This window comes from Filicampus tigris, chromosome 17, assembly GCF_054856515.1.
Source record: "Filicampus tigris isolate MCC_2025a chromosome 17, RoL_Ftig_1.0, whole genome shotgun sequence".
NCBI lineage: Eukaryota > Metazoa > Chordata > Actinopteri > Syngnathiformes > Syngnathidae > Filicampus > Filicampus tigris.
Genome location: NC_141233.1, coordinates 3,873,346 through 3,897,733, shown reverse-complemented (window position 1 = coordinate 3,897,733; position 24,388 = coordinate 3,873,346). Strand labels below are relative to the sequence as shown.

The 24,388-nt window shown below is 38.8% G+C and overlaps 1 protein-coding gene across 2 annotated transcripts; it reads left to right on the top strand.

Annotated features, from left to right (window-relative positions):
• Positions 1 to 336: 336 nt before the first annotated feature.
• On the top strand, positions 337 to 24,302 carry pcp4a (Purkinje cell protein 4a). 2 transcript variants are annotated; one of them, XM_086057406.1, is made up of 4 exons: positions 337 to 537; positions 11,485 to 11,533; positions 21,212 to 21,244; positions 21,538 to 24,302. In XM_086057406.1, the coding sequence occupies exons 1-4, from the start codon at positions 529 to 531 to the stop codon at positions 21,666 to 21,668; spliced, it is 222 nt and encodes a 73-aa protein (XP_085913532.1). In that variant the 5' UTR covers positions 337 to 528; the 3' UTR covers positions 21,669 to 24,302. The 2 variants fall into 2 exon arrangements, with proteins under 2 accessions (XP_085913532.1, XP_085913533.1); XM_086057407.1 differs by lacking the exon at positions 21,212 to 21,244 and having other exon boundaries at positions 360 to 537.
• Positions 24,303 to 24,388: the final 86 nt, after the last annotated feature.

Below are 24,388 nucleotides of genomic sequence, written 5' to 3'. Positions count from 1 at the left end.
ACATTCTTATAAAAGACAAAACCACTCATTTGGACTAGTTAGATGTCAATTATGTTGTTGCTCTCCAGGTTCAACAAAGAATAACTGCCATACGTTGCAGAACGACCAGCAAAACATAATTGATCATGAGCACACTGCTTTTAAACATTTTTAGGCACATGCTATTTTGTGTGTAATTTAAATGGTAACACAACATATTGAAATTAAATGAGAAGGTTTACCTGGTGAATCTGCCCACAAAAAGTTTAACTTTTTTGGGCTCAGCAACTGTAATACGTCATCCTGAAACTGATGCCATACGCCACGGACGGGACAGTCAAGCGCGTGGCACGTTATTGACGTTCGGTCCACAGTGTGGAGCTGGAGACTCACTTATTGGTGCGGTGGATTCGTGGGGAGGAGATAAAAAAAAAAGCTACACGTCCTGTATAAAAGCCATCATTCCTGTGAGAGGAGTTCTTTAAAGAGAATTCTTCATTAGAGGCATCGGTGAGGCTATTTAACTTGACCCACGCACACTGCACAGCCATGAGTGAGGTAGGTTCTCGAGCTGTTAAAAAAAAAACGCACTTTTTGTAGACCTTTTCCACGGAAATACTGTATGTACTATACATTCAGAACCTTCTATTAAGTTAACTAATATGCAGAAAGACACAATTAGAAGTCCGATTTATTCCAATGATGCTTTTGGTCAATTGCTAGTTGTATAAGTTATAATAGAAATAAATGGATGCAATTACGAAGATCATTCTGATTGATACTCAAAGAGACGTTATTATTTACTATTGTGGGTGGAACTTGCAATGCACTCTGAGAGGTGTTTCTCTTTAAGCCCTATCGTGTAAATGAGGTAAGCAAACTATTACAAACACCTCTCTCTTTAATCCTGTACACTTAAACGCCACTGCAAGCTGCAACCAATACTGGACATTATAATCTATTGTAGCTAGCTACAATAAGTGATGCAGTTTTTCCATTTCGATCTAATGGTGCAGGTGTTTCTCCTGTTATTGATGCCAAGTCTAATTCACTTCCACTTATACGACAAATTTCCTATGTTATATTTCATTGTCAAGCTGACAGCTGGACAATTGTGACATTAATACAAACTTTTGAGGAAATGACCAGCAGCAATGACTGACAAATCTCAATGTGAGAGCAAATGCATGGCCATCCTTGAAGGCATTAGATGGCTCAGCGTGGCTCCACTTTGACATTATGCACTGGCGCTAAATGCAGCGTAAAAACATGCTGGATGGTGTACAGGCAGCACTGCCTCACTTGGTTCATCTCAGCATCCTGTCACAATGATGACTCACTTAAATGAGCCTGAGAATACCACAGTATAGAATATATGACATGTCATGCATGAATCTATCATAAAACACTGTAGGGTCAATGGTGTCTTTTCTTTCCAGTGTGTGAGTCTTATAAGTAATTCCACACATGAAAAAGTGTTGATTTGAAAATTATATAACATGAGTTGTTGTACCTTTCATCTTAAGTCAGTAATGCCCTATAAACAGCCAAGGCACAGAAAAACGGACACTTCTGAATCAATTATCTAATGTAAATCAGTTTGCAGACTCCATCTACCTAACTACACTCCTATCATCAGCTCACAGTCACAATCATTTTAATTAATGGTGGCTGCAATTATTTGTTGTAAACATTGAAATACTCACCGTTTGTGGGGTGCAACATAGCGCCTGTAAATAAGACGTTCAAGATTAGTACAATGTTGTTTGGTACAATAACCAAACCACACCTAAAGGGTGGAGCTCGACACATAGCCCGTAGTCCATGGGACTTCCCCATCTAACTTCTTAACATATGGTTATCTACACTAATGGAATGGGTTTTAGCATGTTTAAAAAATAAAAATAAAAAATAATAAAGTGAAAATCAGAAGGCAAAAGGAATTTAAGAGCAAATATACCGTAGCAACACCTAATTAGTGGTCAGTCATAATGTAATATAATAATATAATTACATGTTCAATGCAAAAAATAAATAAAAATGGACTGATTCAGAGTTACATGACCTTTTAACCTGCTGTTTCAAATTTTATACAGACTTGTTTTAACATGGTTTTACTAAAACACTTATATCATATTGAGTGATTGTATCGTCCCATTAAGTATTCATATTGTTGTCTCAATAACAGTTTTCAGCTTTATCTTGCCTTAAAACCTCTTTAAATTTGACAACGTAATTCTTCAGAATCAGGTATTCCTCCTGTCTCAATTATGGCGATCTTGCAAGGTCAATGGCAAGCCATCTGCTGGATGATTACTGCCCTTGAAAGGATTACCTATGTATGCACGCACCTGATGCAATACATCAGGCTTTTAAGGGAAAAGTATTATACTCATGAAATAGAGGGCTCAAAATGTATGTATATATCGTCGCTGTCTTGTGAAAAACACTTATTTTTTTCATTTTTCATATTTTTACCTGAATGTTTTTAATTGAACATTAAAACTCATTCAGTGCCAGACATTTTCAGACCCTCTTTTACACTAACGTTTAAAAAAAAAAAAATAGAAAAAATATAAATACGCTCCTGGGGTTGAATGGCTGGACTGCGAAAAAACATATTAAAACGTTTTTGGCACTGAGTGAGTTAAAGTGAGAATCTGAGAATAAAGTCTGAATTCTGACTTTAAAGTCTGACTTTAATCTCTGACTTTAAAGTCAGAATTCTCACTTTAAAGTCTGACTAAATTCTGACTTTGTCAGAATTCTTCTTTTTTGAAAAAAATTAGAACAGATGCCTCTGCCTATACTACTGTACATCCTATATTTCAAGTCTGTGCATTTAAAAGAAAACATCCAAGTTGACAGGATATATGATAGGATATACTTGGCATTTCACATGTACATTTGTTGAATTAATTGAATTAATGTTCATAGGACAATATTATGTGGCCTTGTTACGTGAACTGTTTCTGGCCTTAATGATATCATTTTAAAAATCCAATTATTTTTAGCCCTGTTTTACTGATGCCCTTCAATCATCGCATCAACATTTGAGTGGCCTCTTCTATGTTTATCTGCCATGTAGTTTAATTATGATGAGAGTGTTGCCTACGGTTTGTTTCATCATCCAAAGTAGACTTGAGCCTTATATATTGAATTAACTAGATAAGAGTGTTAGAAGTTGCTGATCAGTGTAAAAAGCACAATCAAATGAAATTGGGGAAAGTGTCAGTGGATGGATTTTCCTTTACACTCCATTTTGCTGACTTAACATTGATAAAATCATGGTGGTCTGTAAGCAAAGGGATAATTTATAAATTTCAGTGCGGCACATGGTGATCGGTATATATTGAGATTTTTGATGTGTGCGGATTTAATGTGTTTTTATTTGCCTTTGATAAAAGAAAATATTTTAATCAGTGATTCTCTGTGATTTGCTCTGTTGACCGACCTTAATCCTTCTTCAAACAATGAGTCAACAAAGAAATAATCTGTAATCCACCTAAACTGCCATTAGGCCCTGATACTGTCAGTCAACTTCTTAAAGTAAAATAAAGGACGGATAAACATGAGCAAGTGTCACTGTGGCGTCAAATAAATCTGATGCCTGTGCGTCACAGATGTATCGCAGTTTACAACTGCTGCAAACTCTTGTGATTAACCTTACCCTTTTTTGATCAGAACATTTTTTCAAAGGGTCGTTGTTTGCAGTGCTGGGCATTCCGTCTATATGACGGACCAGTCCGTCTATCCGTCACTGACTGACGCCCGTTTTGCAGACGGTTGATGAATGACCGGAAAATTTTTGATTTAATTGAATTTTTAAAAGACGAATGACGGACGATGGAAGGGTACCCACGCTGCAGACGGATGACGAATAACGGACGTTCAATTTTTAGTAAAATGCCCGGCTCTGCTTGTTAGTAAGGTGGCTGTGACAGTGGCTACAGTCGTTTTTTGCACAGCTGGCGTGGGATCGATTCCCACATTCCAAAAACAGTTGGGTTAAAAATAACATAATTTTGGGTCAAAAATGGACCGATCCACAACTCGGGTCAATTTGACCAAACTTTCTTGGTTAATTTTTGCAGAAAACAATCAAAAATTGGTAATTTTGTACAAAACAACCCCAAAAAGCGGGCTGTTTTGTACAAAACAATGCAAGAAAGTGGGTCAAAGTGACCCAATTTGTGTGTCGGTACATTTTTGACCCAAAATTGTGTTAATTTTAACCCAACTGTTTTTAGAGTGCACCAAATGCTCCATTCTGCCCAAGAGTGGCTCATCTACCAGACCAGAGAGTAGTGTAGTAGTGTAGGGGGATTTCAATTTAAGTCAGTTGGTAACGGCCGCAGCCCCTGCCGTGACCCTGAACAGGAAAAGCAGTCAGTGATTTTTATGGAGGGCCGTGATTGCAATTTATTTGGAAAAATTCCAATCCAATTGTATGATTATCATCTATCATTTTCTTGCCTTGGCCTTGATGCTGAAAGTTTGTCCTAAATCGTTAAAATGCCTTTGTCGCTCGTATCTTTTTAAGCCACTTTCACTTCAAGGATGAGCTGGGACAGAAGCAGTAAATGCACCAAGAATACATCAGACAGAAGGTTTAGCAGTGAAAATGAAATTCAGACTGAAAATTGTTATTTTAAGCAATTCTTTTAAAGCCCAAATCTAGGCCCTATGTAAGTACTGTATCTTCTTCCACCATTTGTTACTTCATCAAAGTTTCACTTTTTCTTTTTATTTGCAAAAGCTATTCTGGGACTACATTTAAAAGATCAAAACTGTATACTGTAAACAAATCCACAATACAGTGTTTCTTGTACTTTCTAACTGAACATACTTGTTCAGTCAGTCCAACAGCAGGATTCTGAGACTGACACTCACGCTGTCATCCTTGTTTCCAGTCTGGTGGTGGAGAGGCTGCTGAAGGGTTGTTATGGTGCGAGGATGAGCAGTCTGTGACCCACTTTTGCTGTCTCCTAGTTAAATGTTAATAGATCCTGAGTGCAGCATGGCGTCTCTCTGGGGAGCATGAACTACCAGGAGAACCAAAAATAGTCGCCCAACCCACCAACTACATGCGCTCGCTCACTCACTCACTCACTCACTCACTCACTCACTCACTGTATAGTAATCTGCTACAGATTTTCAGATGTTTACAGTTTTTATGGGTTATGATACAGTATATCCAGGCTAATATTGGGAGACTGATTACAATGTAATAGTAAGGAAGATAAGTACTATGCCTGCGGAGGGATGCAAACTTCACACAGAAACAAGCTCAGCATACTGAAGCAGACCAGTCTGAGAGTATTTTATGTCATTTAAAATATTTAAAAGGTTGCATTGCACTGAAAGATCTAAAAAGCTGCTCAAGGAATGCAGTAACATACATCACGTCTTCATGTGTTGGACCCTCAGACCTTTAGTGGCATCCCTCACCATGTGACAAAAAATAAATAATTAGCGGCCTGAGTAAGAAATAATTATGATTAGATACTGTTTGAATTCTCAAGAGTAAACAAAATGATACAGATACGCTCTGCTGTTTATTAAGTTTTTCACATTGGAAGGCGGGGCGGCACGGTGGTCGACTGGTTAGCACGTCGGCCTCACGGTTCAGAGGTCGTGGGTTCGATCCCGGCTCCGCCCTTCCTGTGTGGAGTTTGTATGTTCTCTCCGTGCCTGCGTGGGTTTTCTCCGGTTCCCTCCCACATTCCAAAAACAGGCATGGTAACTCCAAGTTGATTGGACTCTCTAAATTGTCCCTAGGTGTGATTGTGAGTGTGGATGTTTGTCTCTGTGTGCCCTGCGATTGGCTGGCAACCAATTCAGGGTGTCCCCTACTGCCCGAAGACAGCTGGGATAGGCTCCAGCACCCCCCGCGACCCTCGTGAGGATAAGCGGTATCGATAATGGATGGATGGACATTGGAAGGCGCTTGCAGCAGTGAGAACAAAATTTGGAAAATGTACAGTAAGACATAATCATTAGTGAAAGTAATGACATCCATTTGTCAGGCTCTGTGCCTCTAAGCACATGCAACTACACACCAACTTGGGCACTCAAGGAAAACAAATGCTTCGCCTAAAATGCACATAACATTGGACAGTAACTTTGTATTACTGTCATTTAGGCCATAAACGTTTTATGACCTTCTATTGAGATCACACAGACTCTATCACAGTTTCCGGAGAATTCTTATGATGGCACTGAGTGAGTGAATTCAGCTGAAATGTAGACTGCTAAATTTCAACTTAACATTTGGGAACGATCAACTTAAACGATACAACATTAGGTATAGATGTAATCTATAATGAAATTCAATGGAAAAACGATCAAAAGATTTACTCAACCAAGGAAGCATTTAGCAGCCAACACACCACCGGTCACCAGATTGACTAGTGATGTGTAAACCTTTTCTTTTTCTTGACAGAGAAGGAATAGCCCCTCCTTTTCTCTGCTCAAAGCAACTCCAGTGTAGTCAGCCCAGCGTACAAACAGACAAGCGTCGCGATATATCACATTCGGTCTGAACGTAGCATTAATTAGTGTGAAATCTGGGCCTGTTTAATAGACACAAAGATGATATGCTCGCAGGAAGCCCCGATTGATTCTGTTGTACAGTATGAAAGGCCAAAGGTGGATATACAGGTTTATTGTTCACCTGCCTTGTAATGGGATCGATTTATTTGTTCTGCCTGTGACTATGTATCACAGACAGATAAATGAGTAAAGATAGATTTGTCATTAATCATTTTTGGACAAATTAAGTGACATTGGATAGTTTGCCGTGGCACCCCTGATGAACTCTCATGGCGAACTCATGCTAAAATGTTTCTATGAAATCAATGAAACGATCAACCAATTATTTTTTTGTATACCACTTGTTCTCAGTTCTTACTGTTGGAGGGTAAATGGAGTCTTGACTTTGGCCACAAGATGTGGTACACCCTCGACGGGTTATCTCTCAATTACAGGGAAAATTTGTACAAACAACCATTCACACTCAAACTCAGAGCTATGAGCAATTTAGAGTCCTTATTTGATTCATTTATTAACTGGCATGTTTTGGGCATCTGGACCCCACACAAGCATGCAGAGTACCGGTACATGCAAACTCCACATCACTACTCTACCAACCAAAGGAACAGTGAACACTAATAGCTAATTGAACTGGACAATAAGGACATTTTAGGAGTCCAGAGGTATTTTTTCATTGTCACATGTAGTGAACCTGAGTATTTTCTGATTACATCACACATCTTTTAACCTTGTCCAAACCAAAATCTGTCCTGTTCTAAAACCTAGATTAAAAAAAATCTTTGGGCCCCAATTGGCTGCTGGAAAAAGAAGATTTAGAAAAAAAAAAGAGTTGAGAGTGACCTGCATGAGAGGCTTAGCCTGACCAAATCTTCTTTTTCAAATCACTCTCTGTAGGACCCAAGTCAGTTACTCAATAATCTTTTTTTAATTTATTTTAAAATAATTGTTCTCCATATTTATTCATAAATAATGGTATTACTATCTAATATGGACGTTTAGGATTTAAAAACACAATTTAACGCAATTTTGTGGTACATTGTTGTACATTTCAAGGTATCCTGAGAGACATTTTGAACTGAATGTTTTCTTATAATTATTAGGCAAACGTGTTGTTATAAATTAAATGAAGACAAAGTTTTATTTTTATTTTATTTATTTTTTCTAAATAAAAAAGACTTGATGTGCAATTTAAGGCACCTTTCTTAAAACATGGACAGCATTTTGCAAAGTAATCTAGGTCCACAATATAGAAAAAAGTCTAAAAAAAAAAAAAAGTAAGCCAAGAGGCAGCTGTTCTACCAGCTAATGATAACAGCTGCTAGCCACTAACGCCGGAGACTTGTGCCGTATCATACAATGACAGCGTAATTAACCAGCGTTCGTGTCCTAAATTAGCGACTGAAAATGATTTCGAAACATCGTTGTGTTGGTGTTAGTAGCAAGCGTTAAAACTGCCGATACGTCAAAAACGGAAGTCATGTTAGCCTTTACGCTACCACGCGGGCAAACTTCAAAGTAAAGCTTCACTAAGGCTATTGCATTGGCATTAATGACTCAATGTATTATTTTTACCACTAGTGTGTACAGGACAGGTAGGCAATGCACGTCATGACGCAAATGACGGTGCGCATCAGTGATTTCTGTTGCGCTTGCGTACCAATTATGTGCACCCCTGAAAATGGCCGTCCCCAGAGATGGCTAAAAATGGGTGGGTATTGTTGCTTAACTCCTATTTCACAAACAATATTAATCAGAATGCTGTGTTTCAACTAGTGGGCCTGCATAGAACATATTCTTAAGATATGTTTGGGTTGACTTTTGCTTTACACCGGCAGAAGTTCACTTGGAAAGTACATGCAGCAAAAATGTCAAAGCTACAACCAGAGTCATTCAAATGTACTACAATGCATGGTAATGATTACCTGCTTCACTCTTCTTGACTATTATTCTAGTCCTCTTTGTTGAATGACTCCTCCATCATATTTGCTCTGGATCCTTCTGCAAGACAGTGAAGGAGAACTTAAAATTTGAAAAGTTTGACTGTTGAAGTGAAGTAAGATGTAATTGTAATGGAAACCTCTTTACCTCAAAGGCACTCTCTGTCGACATGGACGTTGGTAACTATAAGCATTGTTAGCTATGATATACTGAACTGGATATCACTGCATTCAGTGAAAGCTTGGAGGTGCACAGGTCATTAAATATGAAAATCGATGGCCATTGGTGGCCAGCTTGCTCTGCCGTCCATTTTTAATATATATATATATATATATATATATATAGTGCTCGTTGTGCTGTTAATCTTGCTCTGTATTTTAACTATGAGTAGCTGGGTTTACATGAAGACTTTTGTTCTCGTCCCGATTGAAGTAATTCCAAATGAAGATCTCTGGTCACCTGAAACAGTCAGCCAATAGAATAGTTAGGAACTATTCTGGACAGCAAGTTGACTTTTGAGGCCAACACAGAAAACACTTTGAAGAACGCCAACCAGAAATTGTTTTATTTGAGGAAGTTGAGGACTTTTCACATTGACAGCTCGCTTTTGAAAATTATTTGTAATTTGGGTTGTGTTGAATCTATACTCACATTTACAATAACTTGATGGTTTGGCCAAATCTCATCAAAAACAGGCTGGGAAGTATTGTTGAACAGTGGCGAACGATTACTGGCATTTATCTTATTGAGCTCAGCCAGCTCTAGCAGGTTAAATATATCCGAAGGGCAAAGGCCATCCTGGCAGACCCCCAGTATCCTCTTTTTATGGCGTTTGGGCTACTGCCATCAGGAAGGTAGCACAGTAGTGCAAATAACATTTTGAATGGATGAACACCCCCCTACCCCTTTTTATGATCAGCACTGAGGTAGGCATAGTCTCTGAGAGATGACTACTGTATATTCTAATAAATATTAACACATACTAACACTGTGCTGAGCAGGGAAATGCCAAATAATAGTCAGATCATGCCTACATGAAGAATGACAGTTTTACTTTGAAACAGAGAATTCCTCATTTCATTATATTCTATCTTTGGCTCACCTTTGATACTTCATTCACTTGAAGACAGAAATAATCTTGATTTTATCAGAACACAATAACACAACACTCTCCTGCGAATGCACTGGGCTGAGCTTCAAGTTGATCTTGCCTTGGAGACTGTAGAGTAGAAAACAAAAGTGATCCTCAATCAGATTTGTGTAAATGGTGAAATAGCAACAATTTTATTGGAACTGGATAACATTTCTTCATTCTTGGTAAAACCAAGAGGTAACAAAAATACAGTTAGGTCCTGAAATATATGGCTCATGATATTTTTAGTCGAAGAAGATCTATAAGGCAAGTGAAACAGGGGCGGAGCCATGATTGACAGACTGCCCACCCGGTGAGATTCATGAAAAAATATATGCTTTTACATTTTTTAGTAAGTTATTATTAAATTATTTTTGAATTGGTGTTTTTTTATTTTATTGAATAATTATGATTGTCTCAGGAAGATCTGAATTTCATATTATTCAGTTTGTCATTTTATTTGAATATACGATGTGTCAGGACAGGAGGATTGAGAGAAATATTCAGGCCCACCGTGATTTTTCCAAGCCCACCCATTAGCCACGTTCTGGCTCCACCCCTAAAGTGAAGTTGGCCATTTAAGTTGAAATTCTTGTGAGGAGAGTTGCCATAGTACCCTTGAGCTGAGGTTGGGTGCATTGTTAAAGGGGACCAAAACAGTAATCAAGACGAAGACTAGCATCTCTCCAACACATATAGTTACAATTTCTTTTATCTGCAAAACACTGAACTATAACCCTCCAAATCCGAAATCCTTATGAATCATGCCTTCCAAACAAAATAATTTTCTTGCAACTATTTAAAAAAACATGGAGATGTTGTTATTGTTATAATTCTTTCACTTTTCCATGTACTTTTGAGCCCCTAAATTGAGGTACCAATAAATTGTTGAATGTCAAATACTCCTGTGATCCATAAAGCAAGGGCTTTCGGGAGCTTTTCATAATCTAATTTCATTGCATTTGTCCATATAATAATATTGCATCTTCATAGTATTGAATCATTAACAGCATTGTGTTTACTCTGTTAGCAGGAGTTGGTTCTGGCTGCTCTTGCGCATCTCATGTGTACTTCTGGGTAGAGATGTGATCTAAGGCACTTTCACTGGATGGCAATACTGCTCAAGACCACAAACAGATGATCTTAATCAGCATGCCTTGAATCCTTGAAGGACAGACATTATGTGTACATGTTAAAACAGATGGACACACTGTCAAACAGCTTCCATTTTAGTGGCTGTGGAAATCTAATTGTCTCTTATTTACCCTCATTCATCAAATTTGTTCTGCTGTTTCAAATTCGGTGGTGGAGGCACCAAATTAATAATTCAGGTCGGGCTGGGTGAGAGAGTGATGGTTTCTGCTGGGAAACAAATCAAATAGCGCACGAGCAAAATCAAATCACCCCGACTCGTGCATTGATAATACATTCATCTTGGGGAAAGAGAGATACTAGGTAAAGTCAGGACTCAGGGAATAGTTCTGTATGTGCTTTGAGAGTGAACAAATTGAATCTGAATGAAGCAGCTGCAGCTTCCCAGATGCTGGAACATCTTTGCTTTTCGAAGCGGTCTTATTTTTTTCAAACTGAGTACATTTAGTGATTTGTTTGTGGTACAACTTTGGTCTGTCAGGGGAGAATAGCTGGGAGCTCTGAGAGCAGGCAGAGCGAACATGCTTTTGCTGTACCAACTGGGTTTTATATAAAACATATTTTAAAGAAGCCGCAATTTGATAAGGCTTAGTCTCAAGGCACTCGCTGGTCAAAATACAGAAAATATCAAATCTAGATTTGTAAAACTTAATTTTGAACCGTGATACAAAAACATTGAACAGAAACATGTTTATTCGAATTACATTCTGATACATTTGTCTTTACAGAAACAAATATCAACAGCCATAACTGGAAACAAACCATCTGCGGGCGAAGGTAAGTATTGTTCATCACATTCCATGTTGATGTACAACCATGTAGACATGATATACATTTGAACAGCAAACAAACAAAAAAATCATTGCAAATGACGTGCGCAGTTTTTCATAGCTGATAGACCATAAATATGGCCTAGATTGCTTATTCAAATTATATTTGAATGCAGTATTGGTGTAGGTAATGCCATATGTTCATTCTTTTTGTTGGACTTGCAGCTTCGATATCCATCCATCCATTATCTGTACCGCTTCTCCTCACAAGGGTCGCGGGGTGTGCTGGAGCCTATCCCAGCTGTCTTTGGGCAGTAGGCGGGGGACACCCTGAACTGGTTGCCAGCCAATCGCAGGGCACACAGAGACAAACATCCGCACTCACAATCACACCTAGGGACAATTTAGAGTATCCAATCAACTTACCATGCATGTTTTTGGAATGTGGGAGGAAACCGGAGTTTCCCGGAGAAAACCCACGCAGGCACGGGGAGAACATGCAAACTCCACACAGGGAGGCCGGAGCCGGGATCGAACCCACGACCTCTGAACTGTGAGGCGGACGTGCTAACCAGTCGACCACCGTGCCGCCTAGCTTCGATATCCATATTTATTTATTTTATCAACTCATCAACACAACACTTCAAGTAGTTGTGGTATGCTACCATCTCTTTTATTCCTTCATCATTCCACCTGCTCTTCTTGACACACACACACACACAACCGTAACTCAGATACAACCAACGTAAAGTGTCCGCGCGTAAATGAGAAATTTTACGACAGCAATAAAATATTCATAACATTGCAGTAAACGGAACATATCACATCAAACATAAAACAAATATAAACATATTGATGTTTGAGTATATTATTGAACACAGCATTCTTTAAAATAAATAATGTAATGAGCACACATAACTTAAGAGCCTCCCTTGCTATCATGATCTCAAAACAATTACCCTGAACACATCTTTAATTTCCCCCCAAAAAACAGGTTTTGAATATAGCAATCCTAATCCGATATAGGCCTACCGGTTTTGTCAATATGTCTGCAATCATGTTTTCTGATGGACAGTACACAATATCTATTTTTCCATTGTGAAGTGCTTCACGGATGAAGCGAAATCTAACATCAATGTGTTTTGATCTCTGTCTATTCACTGGGTTTTTGCTTAAAGCGATGGCCTCTTGATTGTCTCCATAAATCCTTGTGAAACTGTACCTTGTGTTATCCATACCATTTAACAACTGCGTTAAATACATGCTTTTCCTGCGTAGTGGTTGCTAAAGCAATGTATTCGGCTTCACAAGTCGAAAGGGCCACTGTAGGCTGCTTCTTCGACTTCCATGAGATTGCAGACCCTTGTTTTAGTCATGCTGAAACAGTAGCCCGTAGTGCTACGTCTATCTTCCACAGATGATGCCCAATCAGAGTCACTGAAAGCCGCCAGTTTTAAATCTTCATCATTTTTCTTGAAAATTAATTCGTAATCCAATGTACCTTTTAGATACCTCAAAACATGTTTAGCAGTCACTAAATTGCCTGCCTTTGTGTCTTTGAATTTATTGAGTAGATCACTGTTGCTTGCTGCAATTATTAAGTCATCTACCCAATTGATGATAATGATCACATCATTTTCCATTTGTTTCCTATACACACAGTGATCAGATAGATTCCCCACAAAATGTTCTTGCTCTAAATGATCATTTAGGAACTTGTACCAGTTTCTCCCTGACTGTTTAAGGCCATAGAGGGATTTCTTTAGCTTATACACCAACTTCTCTCCTTTTTCTGATGTCTTTTCAAAACCCTCTGGTTGCTCTAAGAAAATTTCTTCTTCTACTGGCGAACATAAATACGCTGTTTTTACGTCCATTTGAGGGCCGATGAGACTGTTTTGGACAGCTATCTGCATCAAAGCCCGTACAGATGTGATGTTTGCTGTTGGAGCAAACGTCTCGTGGTAGTCTACGCCTTCTGTTTAACTATAGCCCTTTGCAACGTATCTAACTTTATATACTTTTTTCTTTCTGCATTTTCTTTCAAAGCATATACCCATTTTCCCCCAATTATGTTTCTGCCTTCAGGTAAAGAAACCAGTTCAAATGTTACATTTTCTTGGGGTGATTGAATCTCTTCCTTCATTGCTTGTATCCATCCGGACCTGACCCAGACCTCCGGGCTTCGCCGTATGTCTGGGGAATGCCACATATGGCCCCGTAACAATAATCAAAACGTGTGTTGACTACATCATTGTCATTGAGGTCTGTCAGATAATCGTCTAAGTATTTTGGAGAATTCTTTTCTCTCCTTGGATATCGGTGATTCTGATAATAGTCAGGGCCTGCATCTGCTTTATTTTCACTTACTTCTTCTGAAGCCTCATTATACTGTGATGTGTCGTATTTATCATGCCCTCATTCTCATTTAAGTCATGACTTTTTTTGCCATCTTCACTGTGTGGTTTATCATTACAATCCTCAGTGTCAGGAAATGTACTCCTGCTTCCCAGGATTTCTGAATCACATTCATTTGTTTGTGTCTGTCTTTAAACACAGTTATTTTTGATGACTTGTACCAGTCTGTGTTTTGATACTTTTTCTGTTTGTGGATTATATACCAGATATGCAGGGCTGTTTTTACTGTACCCAACAAAAATCCCTTTCTCACACCTTGCATCTAATTTGTACGCATAACATTCTGATCCAAACACTCACATTTTGGAAAGATCTGGCTTTCGTCCTGTCATCATGAAATATGGAGTGTTTTTAATCCTGTCGTTGTAACATCTGTTACGAATATGAGCAGCATTTTGAACAGCATAAGGCCATAGCATTTTTGGTAACCCATTTTTCTAATAGCAGGCACCGTCCCATTTCAAAAAGCGTTCTCCACTGTCGTTCAGCTGTACCATTTTGGTGTGGAGAGTATGGGTTTGAAGTTTCATGACTAATGCCTTTTTCCCTCAAGAGTGACTGAAAGGCATTGTTGTTGTATTCTGTATCATTATCTGACCTAATACATTTTACACTGCCATATAGAGCACTCTGCAAGGAACTTTTCTGTTGCCAATAATGTGTCACTTTTGTTTTGGAGAAAATAAACAGATACAGCCCCTGACAAAATCATCTGTGAATGAGACTGCATACTTACAACCATCTTGACTAGTTGGCTCAATAGGACTTGCCAAGTCAGTGTGAACCAGCTCGAGAGGTGCACAAGCTTTTGCATCCGATTTCCTATTTCTGCCGTTGATGAATTTTCCCTCTTTGCACACATTGCAGTCTATTCTAGTGTTACCGGTAACCGTCATACCCTTGACCACACTCTGCAATTTTAACACATCATCGACATTGCAATGTCCCAAAATCTCATACCATGTTTTGACATCACAAGTTAGACTCACATTGTCCTTGGACCTCATGTCATTGAATGACGTATCAAAACCTTGTTCGTTGTAATTTACCCTTCTCATGTAGTATAGTCTTTCATGTTCCTCGATGTTGAAGACTGTTCCATCTTTGGTTACAAGTTCATTTTGTCCCTCCTTGAATGTCACTTTGGCTCCATCAGTCGTAGCTGCTTTCACTGAAATGATGCTTTGTGGGTACTTTGGCATGGATAATGCTTTCTTCATCGTGACACTAACACATCTTACTTTCGTGTCCTGGAGGAACACCTTGGCATCTCCTCGTTTCAATGCCACATTTTTCCCTGGTTCCATTTGATAGTTCCATATAATGTTTTGCTGGGTTGAAAGTCTCATCAAATGTTGTGAATTTGTGTTCCTCATTTACATTATGTGATGTGTCTCCACAATCCACCATTAATCCGTTTCTTTTAACGATGTATGGGAGATATTTCTGACTGACCTTGAACACTAATGTCCCTTCCTCCTCGTGATCCTGTTGTCTTTCTGCTGTTTGTTTTGCATCATCTTTCGACTTGTTTTTTTTCTCCTGCATACCTCATCACTGTGTGTAGCACTTCTGTGGTAGTTGCACCACTTTGTTACTCCTATTTTGGCGGCAATCTCTCACAAAATGTCCTCGGTTTCCACATCCGTAGCAGGTCACAGACGATACGTCCACTTTCATCACATTGTCCGTTTCTGGATTAGTATCAAACTTTTCTGTCTCCTCATAGCTTCGTAGTCTGCTTTTAAACTGGGTAATTCATCGCTGCTTTGTGTTGTGTGGATGCTGAAAGGCTTGTATGTTTCTGGAAGGCTCTTCAGGATCATAGCTATTATCAGCCCATCACTTATTATCTCCTTTGCATTTCTCAGTGATGTTACTGCCTTTTCAGCACAGATGACCAAGTCAGTTATAGTTTATTCATGAGCTTTCTTTAAGGAGGTTAATTCCGTAGACAGGGCAATAATTCTCGGCTTACCCTGACTAGCGTAATGGCCGCGTAGTATTTCCAACGCCTTTTTTGCCACCATCTGCCGCTTCCCTCATTACCAATGACAGGCTTGTGTCGTCGAGGAACTGAATTAGCACCAATTAGAATCTGGTGCGGCGGTAGATAGCATAATGTCTTTCAATCCCAGTATTCTTAAATGGCCGAGGAACTTAACCTCCCAAAGTTCGTAGTTGTTTTCGTTCCCGTCGAAAACTAACCGCTGCCGTCTTCCTCCTCCTGTGCCGCGCCTGGGCCCATAACCTGTTGCGCTTGCAGTTTCGATATCCATATTTATTTGTTTTGTCAATGCACCAACACAACACTTCAGTAGTTGCGGTACGCTACCATCTCTTTTATTCCTTCCTCATTCCACCTGCTCTTCTTGACACACACACACACACACACACACACACACACACACACAACCGTAACTCAGATACAACCAACGTAAAGTGTCCGCACATAAATGAGAAATTTTACGACAGTGACAAAATATTCATAACATTGCAGTAAACGGAACATTTGACATCAAACATAAAACAAACATAAACATATTGATGTTTGAGTATATTATTGAACACAGCATTCCTTAAAATAAATAATGTAATGAGAGCACATAACTTAACCCTTTTTAACGCTTATAGCGCAAAAAGTCAGTGAAAGGCTAACGTAGGCAGCAGAGGGTTTGTATTAACTAAGCCTGGAAACACTTCTTTCAATTTCCATTATACTACCATGCAAAGTCTTGACCATGGAGCAGCAGTGAACCAACTCTTTGCTTTCAGTTGCTCATTTGTCATCAATGTCTTTCTAATATTTTGGTTACTTTATTTAGCCACAAGGGATACACTATAATGAACACCTCTCAGTATGATACCGAATGGTTCAACAACTACAACCACATTTATGGGTGGGAGTGGACATGCTGGTCAGCCACATGCCACAGTAGGCCTATACAGTATACAGTGTAACGAAAGTAACCACAATTGGTTGAAGAGAAGCGGACGTGTAGTACTTTTCTCACAGTAAGGCTTCAGTGTGTCCTAATGGATTGCCCAGCACTATTGAATAATAGTGACTGAGCTGTGCCGGAGGCTGAAGTGTCATTGAGCAGTGTGGCAGACTGTTAGCCGCTAATACTGGCTAGCTAAGTGCCAAATGGCGAATTGGTACGCTAGTATCACGTGTTGTCAAATGTGGAGGTTAAGGTTGTTTTAATGTTTTTGCACATAGGCTACTGTATATGGGCAGCATATGTAGTAGTGGTTAGCACAGGGGTGCCCATTACATCGACCGCAATCGACCGGTCGATCCCAAAGGCGTTGTGGGTAGATCGCCAGCCTATCATCCATCCTGACTCCTCACTACTGTAGTGCTACATTCATGCTACGTTTACACCAACTGCGTTGGGAGCGTTTCTGGCGGCGCGTTTGGAGTCAATGTAGTTCGCGCGTGCGGGGAGGCGTGAATGATGCGTTTGGAGCGGTGGGACGCGGAGCGAAGAAGCGAAAATCTGTCCATTAGCTCCATTCGGCGCGTATAAAACAAGTCAACTTTTTTTCCACTCCGCCTCGCAGCCAATCAGCATCGGGCATACTACGTCACATAAGGTAAGGTAATTACAAAACATTTTTGTTGTTGTATTGTGCTATAGGTTGACGCAGTCATGCGAGGTACACTAGCATATACGGTACATATAAAAATAATTCTCAATATATTTATAAATAATGTGTTTTGCATTTTTAGTAGGTGATAGATCATTTTGACTCGGTCATGTCATAAGTAGCTCTCAGGCTGAAAAAGTGTGGGCACCCCTGGGTTAGCATGTCTGCCTCACAGTAGAGAGATTTCATGTTTCATGTTAGGAATTGTCCACTCCTGTGTGGAGTTTGCTTGTCCTCTCGATGCTTCTGTGAGAAAAAACTCTCTTGTTCTTGTTTTCACCGCTCTGACTTTCTTCCACATTCTAAAAACATGCTTCTTCTGTTAGAGACTATATAAAGAACCGCCGCATATTCATGGTTTGGCATTTGCAAATTCATCCACTCACAGATTTTTTGTAACCAATGCTGCATTATTCTGAAAAACTCGCCTATTTGAATCTTTGTGCCAAAGCAATACAATTATTATATTGGTGCCATGGAACTTTGTTGAAGTTAAGTGAGGAGCTTCAATTATGTAAAAGTAGTCCTTTGGTTATAATTCTACTACTGTGTAATAAATCATCTGATAAATCTGAGCTCTGTACATTTCAGTTTCTTTTGTTCTCAACAGTCTTTTCACGATGCTCACGCAAGTTCACCACTTAGAGTATTTGACAATTTAAATGTTAATTTTACCAAAGTGTATAGGATGAACACAACTGGTTCCCTGTGGTGCTCCAGTGCGACTGACCAGAGTGTCCCTCCTGCAGTCTCCCAGCCTTACATACTGAGGTTTACCTGTCAGATAGACTTTAATCCATGCTTGTAGGTAGGAATTAACACCCATCTCTGACAGTTTGTCCCCCAGTAGCAGTGGCTTGATGGTGTTGAAGACAGTGGCGAAATCTAAAAACGAAATCCTCACAGCACTCGTGCCCACCAGCCTAATAGCAAACAAGGTGACGACGTGTTGCTGGTCCAACAGAACGCCCCCCCCCCCCGCACACACACTCTAACACATACACTTTGGTACAAAAATAGCATATGAGATCCTGACATTTATTTGTACATATTAATTTCATATTCAGTTAGTATTTCAATGCTCTGTAATAAATCTAAAATGCATGTTATTCATCGCTATAAAAATAGTGTCTCACTATTATGTCTCACTTTATTACAATAGCACATAAACATTAGAGGGATAGTTGTGGATAAGTGTCCGACAATTACACGAAAAACAACAATCCGGAGCGGATATGGTTGTAATCCACTGGAAGACCTACTTTCCAAACTGGGCCATGTAGTATTGTTGGTGTTTTAATATAATTCAAATCCCTTGAGTGTATAAACAGTACCATTTTTCTTCCACTGTTTGGCAGGATCCTTTGAAATTCATAAATGGCACTAAGTAAAAAACTTCCATCCTGCAAAATTAGAATATGCATGAAGAAAGAAGAAACTCAAAGTAGTGAATGCCTTTTTTTTCCCCAATGCGTCGCTTTAGGCAAGTACACAGTAAAAATGGTAGAGTCATTTTTACAGAGTCACATTTCCCCCCCTCTAATTGAGTTGTATTGAAACATTACAATTGCCTCCCCTGGCCACTAGAGCCGGAGTAAATCTTCAGAATGGATCAAAATGTCTTCACTCAGAGTACACGAGGCCCTGCCCCCTACTCTCGTCAGTGTAAAATTTGGGTGAGTAACTTATGTTCTCATCAAATAAAAGTTGATTTTAGTCCTTTGGAGGACAATTTATCCACTACTTTGAGTAAAATTACTATAACTATTACTATATTTTACTCTCTTCTAAGTGTAAATTTTGCTCTCTTTAGACTAGGACCAAATAGTCTTGTCAGAGTATAATTTTCCTTGATTAGAGTAAAATGTACTCTACGAAATTTACTGTGTACGCAATGTTTCGATATCATTGAATTAGACGGGGCTTTTTCAGGAAAAAAAAAGTGGTGAATTGATTGTGCTCTTTGCTGCTTTCACTTACGTGAAAATCAGAATTTGTGATATGATAGGAATTCAAGTGTAGGAGCACCACAGGGAACTGTACCGTCCCCAGTCGTGTGTACATTGTGTACACTTTGGATTTAAAGTACAATTGAAATGGAGAATTGTCAAATATTGTCATTTGAGTGAGCATTAGGAAAAGTCTGTTGAACGCAAAAGAAACTGAAATGTTTTGAACTGAGATTTATAAACGTTCGAGTGTAATATTCTTCAACCCTTTGGAGTCAGTTTTCTCATCTCAGAAAGGCTGCAATAGGTTAATAGCAACCTATTCACAGCGAAATGGCGGCATAGCCTCCTTTGGCACACAGTGCAGTCAAAGTAAATGTGGAGAACATGTGTCACCATCTCTCTTCTCCTGGGCTTGCTGATAACACATTTCAGGCTCCATGTTCGAGTAGATTAATTTACAAACGTTTGAGATGATGAAATGTGCCCAGTAGTGGTCAGAAGGGATTCAAGCCAGCTTAATGGAAACTGAAACAGGCGTGACCTGCATTCATTTGGCCTTTCCCCTTCATTTGCTCTCTTACCCAATGTAGCAATGTTGCAACATTTTGGATAAACGCTTCATAGTTCATAGATGGTACTCACCACATGGGTTTCAAGTTCGACCAACTTCTCATTGATTGTCTTAGCAACTAGATATTCTGATCAATATTATGTTTGTGGAATATGAATTAAGCAGCACAATCCACCTGTTTTTATCCATCTCAGGGGGCGGCCATTTTGTCACAATTACGGCTCGTCTGTTTTCTGAAGCTGATTGGTTGTTACCTGAGCCCTGAGCAACTCTGATGTCATTTTCTGTCGACAGAAGTGACAAAATGGCCGCCTACTGAGATGGACAAAAACAGGTGGATTTTGCTTCTTTACTCATATTCTGCTAACACAATATTAATCAGAATGCCATGTTTAGACCAGTGGGACTGCATAGAACATATTGCAAAAACTATTTTTGGGCTGACTCCCCCTTTAATAAGTGAAATTGATAGATTTTTATTCCCTTTTCCAACTGGCCCACACTTGTAGAACTTTAAAATGACCGGATTGTGTTTGCTTGAAGACATGATATTCAAATTGAAATTTGAATGAATAATTATTTGCGCTTCATCAACTTTTTTTTTTTCCATCCATCATTTTGTAGTGTTGACCTTGTGCTAGTGTGACAAATGTCACATGTTCAATCAGGTCAATTCCATAGAAGCTCAATGGAGACAACTGCAAGGATGCTACGGAAAACCAATTTTTCTTTCCCTGAAAATAACGTGTCATTATTTGGTGTATTTACTCAGTATTCTCAACACGAGGCCTGTATCAGTCACTGGATGTACCTTCTTACTCAAGTTCTCCTGGGAGCCAATTTGAATTTGACCTTTCACAATCCTCTTATGGGAATTCTGTATTTCCATCATGCACTTTGGCAATTTGAGTCATTCATGCAGCAGCACAACACACTTGTGAAAGAGTGATGTGCTTATAAAATCGAATGGCGTTTGGGGTGTGAAAGTTATTGATTCTGTGAAGTAGATAAGTGTGTGTGTACGTGCGTGTGCGTGTGCGTGACTTTTGAACTCATTTGAATTGATTCCACTGTCACGTCCCATCCAAAGGGCGCCAAGGCCAACAAAAAGTTCCGACTAAATGTAAGTAGGGCCTGCCCATGTCAGAACACACAAGGGATGCCAGCACTACCACAATTCACTGCATGGTCCACCTGAATGCTGCATGGAGACTTAAAACCACATTCATTTGAATGGTGCTTTGCGAACACATGACTCATGCACTTTGTGTGCTCTCAGTCGCCGATATTTCCCTACAGTTACTTTAATATACTCCCTTCTACTCTGTTATCAAAACTTTAAACCACACTGGTGATGAATGAAATAATAAAAAATGTAGAAATAATTAGTGTATTATTATAAGTGTCTCTCTTCAGATGAAAAGAAGAATAACCTCCCCGAGGACTTCGATATCGATATGGACAACCCGCAGACAGAGAAGGCGGCCGTGGCGATCCAGTCGCAGTTCAGAAAATTCCAGAAGAAGAAGCAGGATGTGAAGTCATAGAGGTGGCGCGGCATGCTGGTTGCTCACATCTGCATGTTGATCAAACTGCACCATTGTGAACTCTAACAGAGGGGTTGTGTCGGGGCTAATCAATATAGTTTTCAAGTCATGGCATGATTATTGAATTGATTATGATCATGTTCCAGATGTAGTATTTTGAACATTCCTATAATTGTGGTATTATTTTTCCTTTTCGGGGATATTGTGCTTCTGGATCATTGAATTAAAGATCCCCATGTTGCTGTCGATGTAATGCACCCGTTGAATTGGAAACTGTCGTTTAGATTTTGTTTTAAATTGGCAAATTGTGCATTGATTGTAATCCTGGAACATAAATTTGCAAATGGACTTTTATTGGCCTCGCAATTTCATCAGCAATAATGCACCACAAACAAAAGATTTTTAAGATGATTAGCGTCATGTGACTCTGGTCGTGCACGACGATTCGGCAGTCTTGTTTATTCTTATCAATGTCCCCCCATCTAATTGACATGGGTCACTTTTAAATGTGTCTGTGATTTGATGTTCTGTGTGATTTGTTTCCTGCAAGTGTGCATTTGATGTTTTTCCAACATTAAATAAAAGTTGACTCATATTAAATGTACAATTAGCAATCACACATGCATGTAAGTAGGCTCACATACACTCGAAAACAGATGGAGAAATAAATACATGTCAAAAAAGTGGACGTTGATTTTCTATTGGACTTATGACGTTGTCGTTGTTTTAAGGCATCCTTACATTATCTATTGTGCTTGCTTTGAAAAGAAATGCCAACAAGAATTTGAGAGTTGAGCCTATACAATTGAAATAGCAACATAAAAATAAAAACAGTGGTAGTACTGAAGAACAGTGCTTATTTGGAAGATGCCATGGGAAAAAATAGAAAACAGCTCAAAAGGGTACACAGTGAACATGATGTTTATAACCATATTTTCAGAATGATTCCCTTGCTCTGTGCGGACAAGGCTCATTAGAAAGAAGAATTCAGTTTGCGTGGTAAAATTGCAAACCATATTAAACTGATTATTCCTTTGTGTTTGAAAATGCAACGTGTAATATTATTTTACCATAAAACTAATCGGTGAGGCGGCGCTAGTGACAGTAGTTCCTCATTGCTGCTGCTAACCTGCATCATTAACTCTTCTGTTCTATTTTCTTGGATTGTGGTCACAGTAATGTCTGGAATTATTTAGACAATGACAGAGACTTTATAATTTCGCAATTACAACTATTATGCAGAGGGACAACCGTTTCAGGGGCTAAACTATTTGGACCAAGTGACATCTGTATTGTAAATGCACTTCCTTCCAAAAGTATTGGAACAGTATTCGCCGAGGGTTCGAGACTATTATTTTTTCCCCCAAACCTGAAATTTTAGGAAGGCAAGACTGTAGAAGATTTAGAGGCAAAAGATGTAAATTGACTTGCACATAAAATATTTATCCCACTCATTTTCAATATTTAGGAATTGTAAAATAAATACATAAATAAATAGTGCAAATTTACTGGTTGCACCGGCTTGAGTAGATGAAAATTGTACTTGTACTGTCTCATATTTTAGGGGCAAAATAACTACCTTTAGGTGCAGTCTCGAGCTATGAGTTTTATTTTTTATTTTTGCTGTTGACTGAAAGGATTTGGGCAACATTTAAGCTTTTTCTCCGGGATCTGATACACAATTTCATATGAGAAAAAATATTGGAACATGTGACTGACAGGTGTGTTTTATTGCCTAGGTTGAAAAAAATCACTTAATGTGGGACAGCCAACATATATTTCAATTTAAACCAATGGCTAATTATCAATACTACAAATGATAATACCCAATAACATCGTCCCAAATAAGAATAATGAAATGAAGCTGTGCTGCTTTAGTCATTTACCACAGTGTGATTAAATTCATAACTCGCAGAGGAGCAATTGGCTTCAACATGGTACGCTAATCACTAATCAGTAAATAAACAGTTGTATATTTCCGTGGAAGGGTGGCATGGAGGGGTCACAACTGTTATGGATCATTTGGAGAGTGTAAACCTACTCAGGTGGGGTCAATATTACTCTTATATTAAACTACGCTTTTATTATTGGTTGTGTTTACGTTGAGCTAGCTAACGCTGAGCTAGCTAACGCTTTTCCTGCTTTTTGTCAACAACAATGCTATTCCCTTTTTAACCATACTACTACTACTACTACTACTACTACTACTACTAATAATAATAATAGCATTCCCACGTATATATCCCATATTAAACTGCATCTACTGCTTCTTTTGCATCTGCTTTTCAACATTGTAGCGTTGACCACAAAGTTGTGTCTAATATAATATGCACATCAGAAAAAATACATTGTATATACATGCATAGAAGACAACAAATATCTAAAAGAAATTATTTGAAAAGTATCGGTTTGTATCAGAAGCAGATGTGAATGCAGTAGCTACCTGCTAATGAAAGCTGAACTGTTGAATAATTTTGGAGCGGAGTGTAATTATCTTTTTTCATTGCCTTTGTGTGTGCGGAAAAGTGCTATTATATGACTGTAGTGTTAAAACTGAAAGACTACTCTGTTGATTTTTCAAATTCCAATGGTGTTTACGGCAAAATCAATAAAACTCTGCCATTGTATAAATTCCTCTTGCTCTCATCTGGTAAATTACTTGGTCCAAGTACTAGCTGTTATCAAAGTATAAAATTATTTTACATTTTATTTGAGGCTTT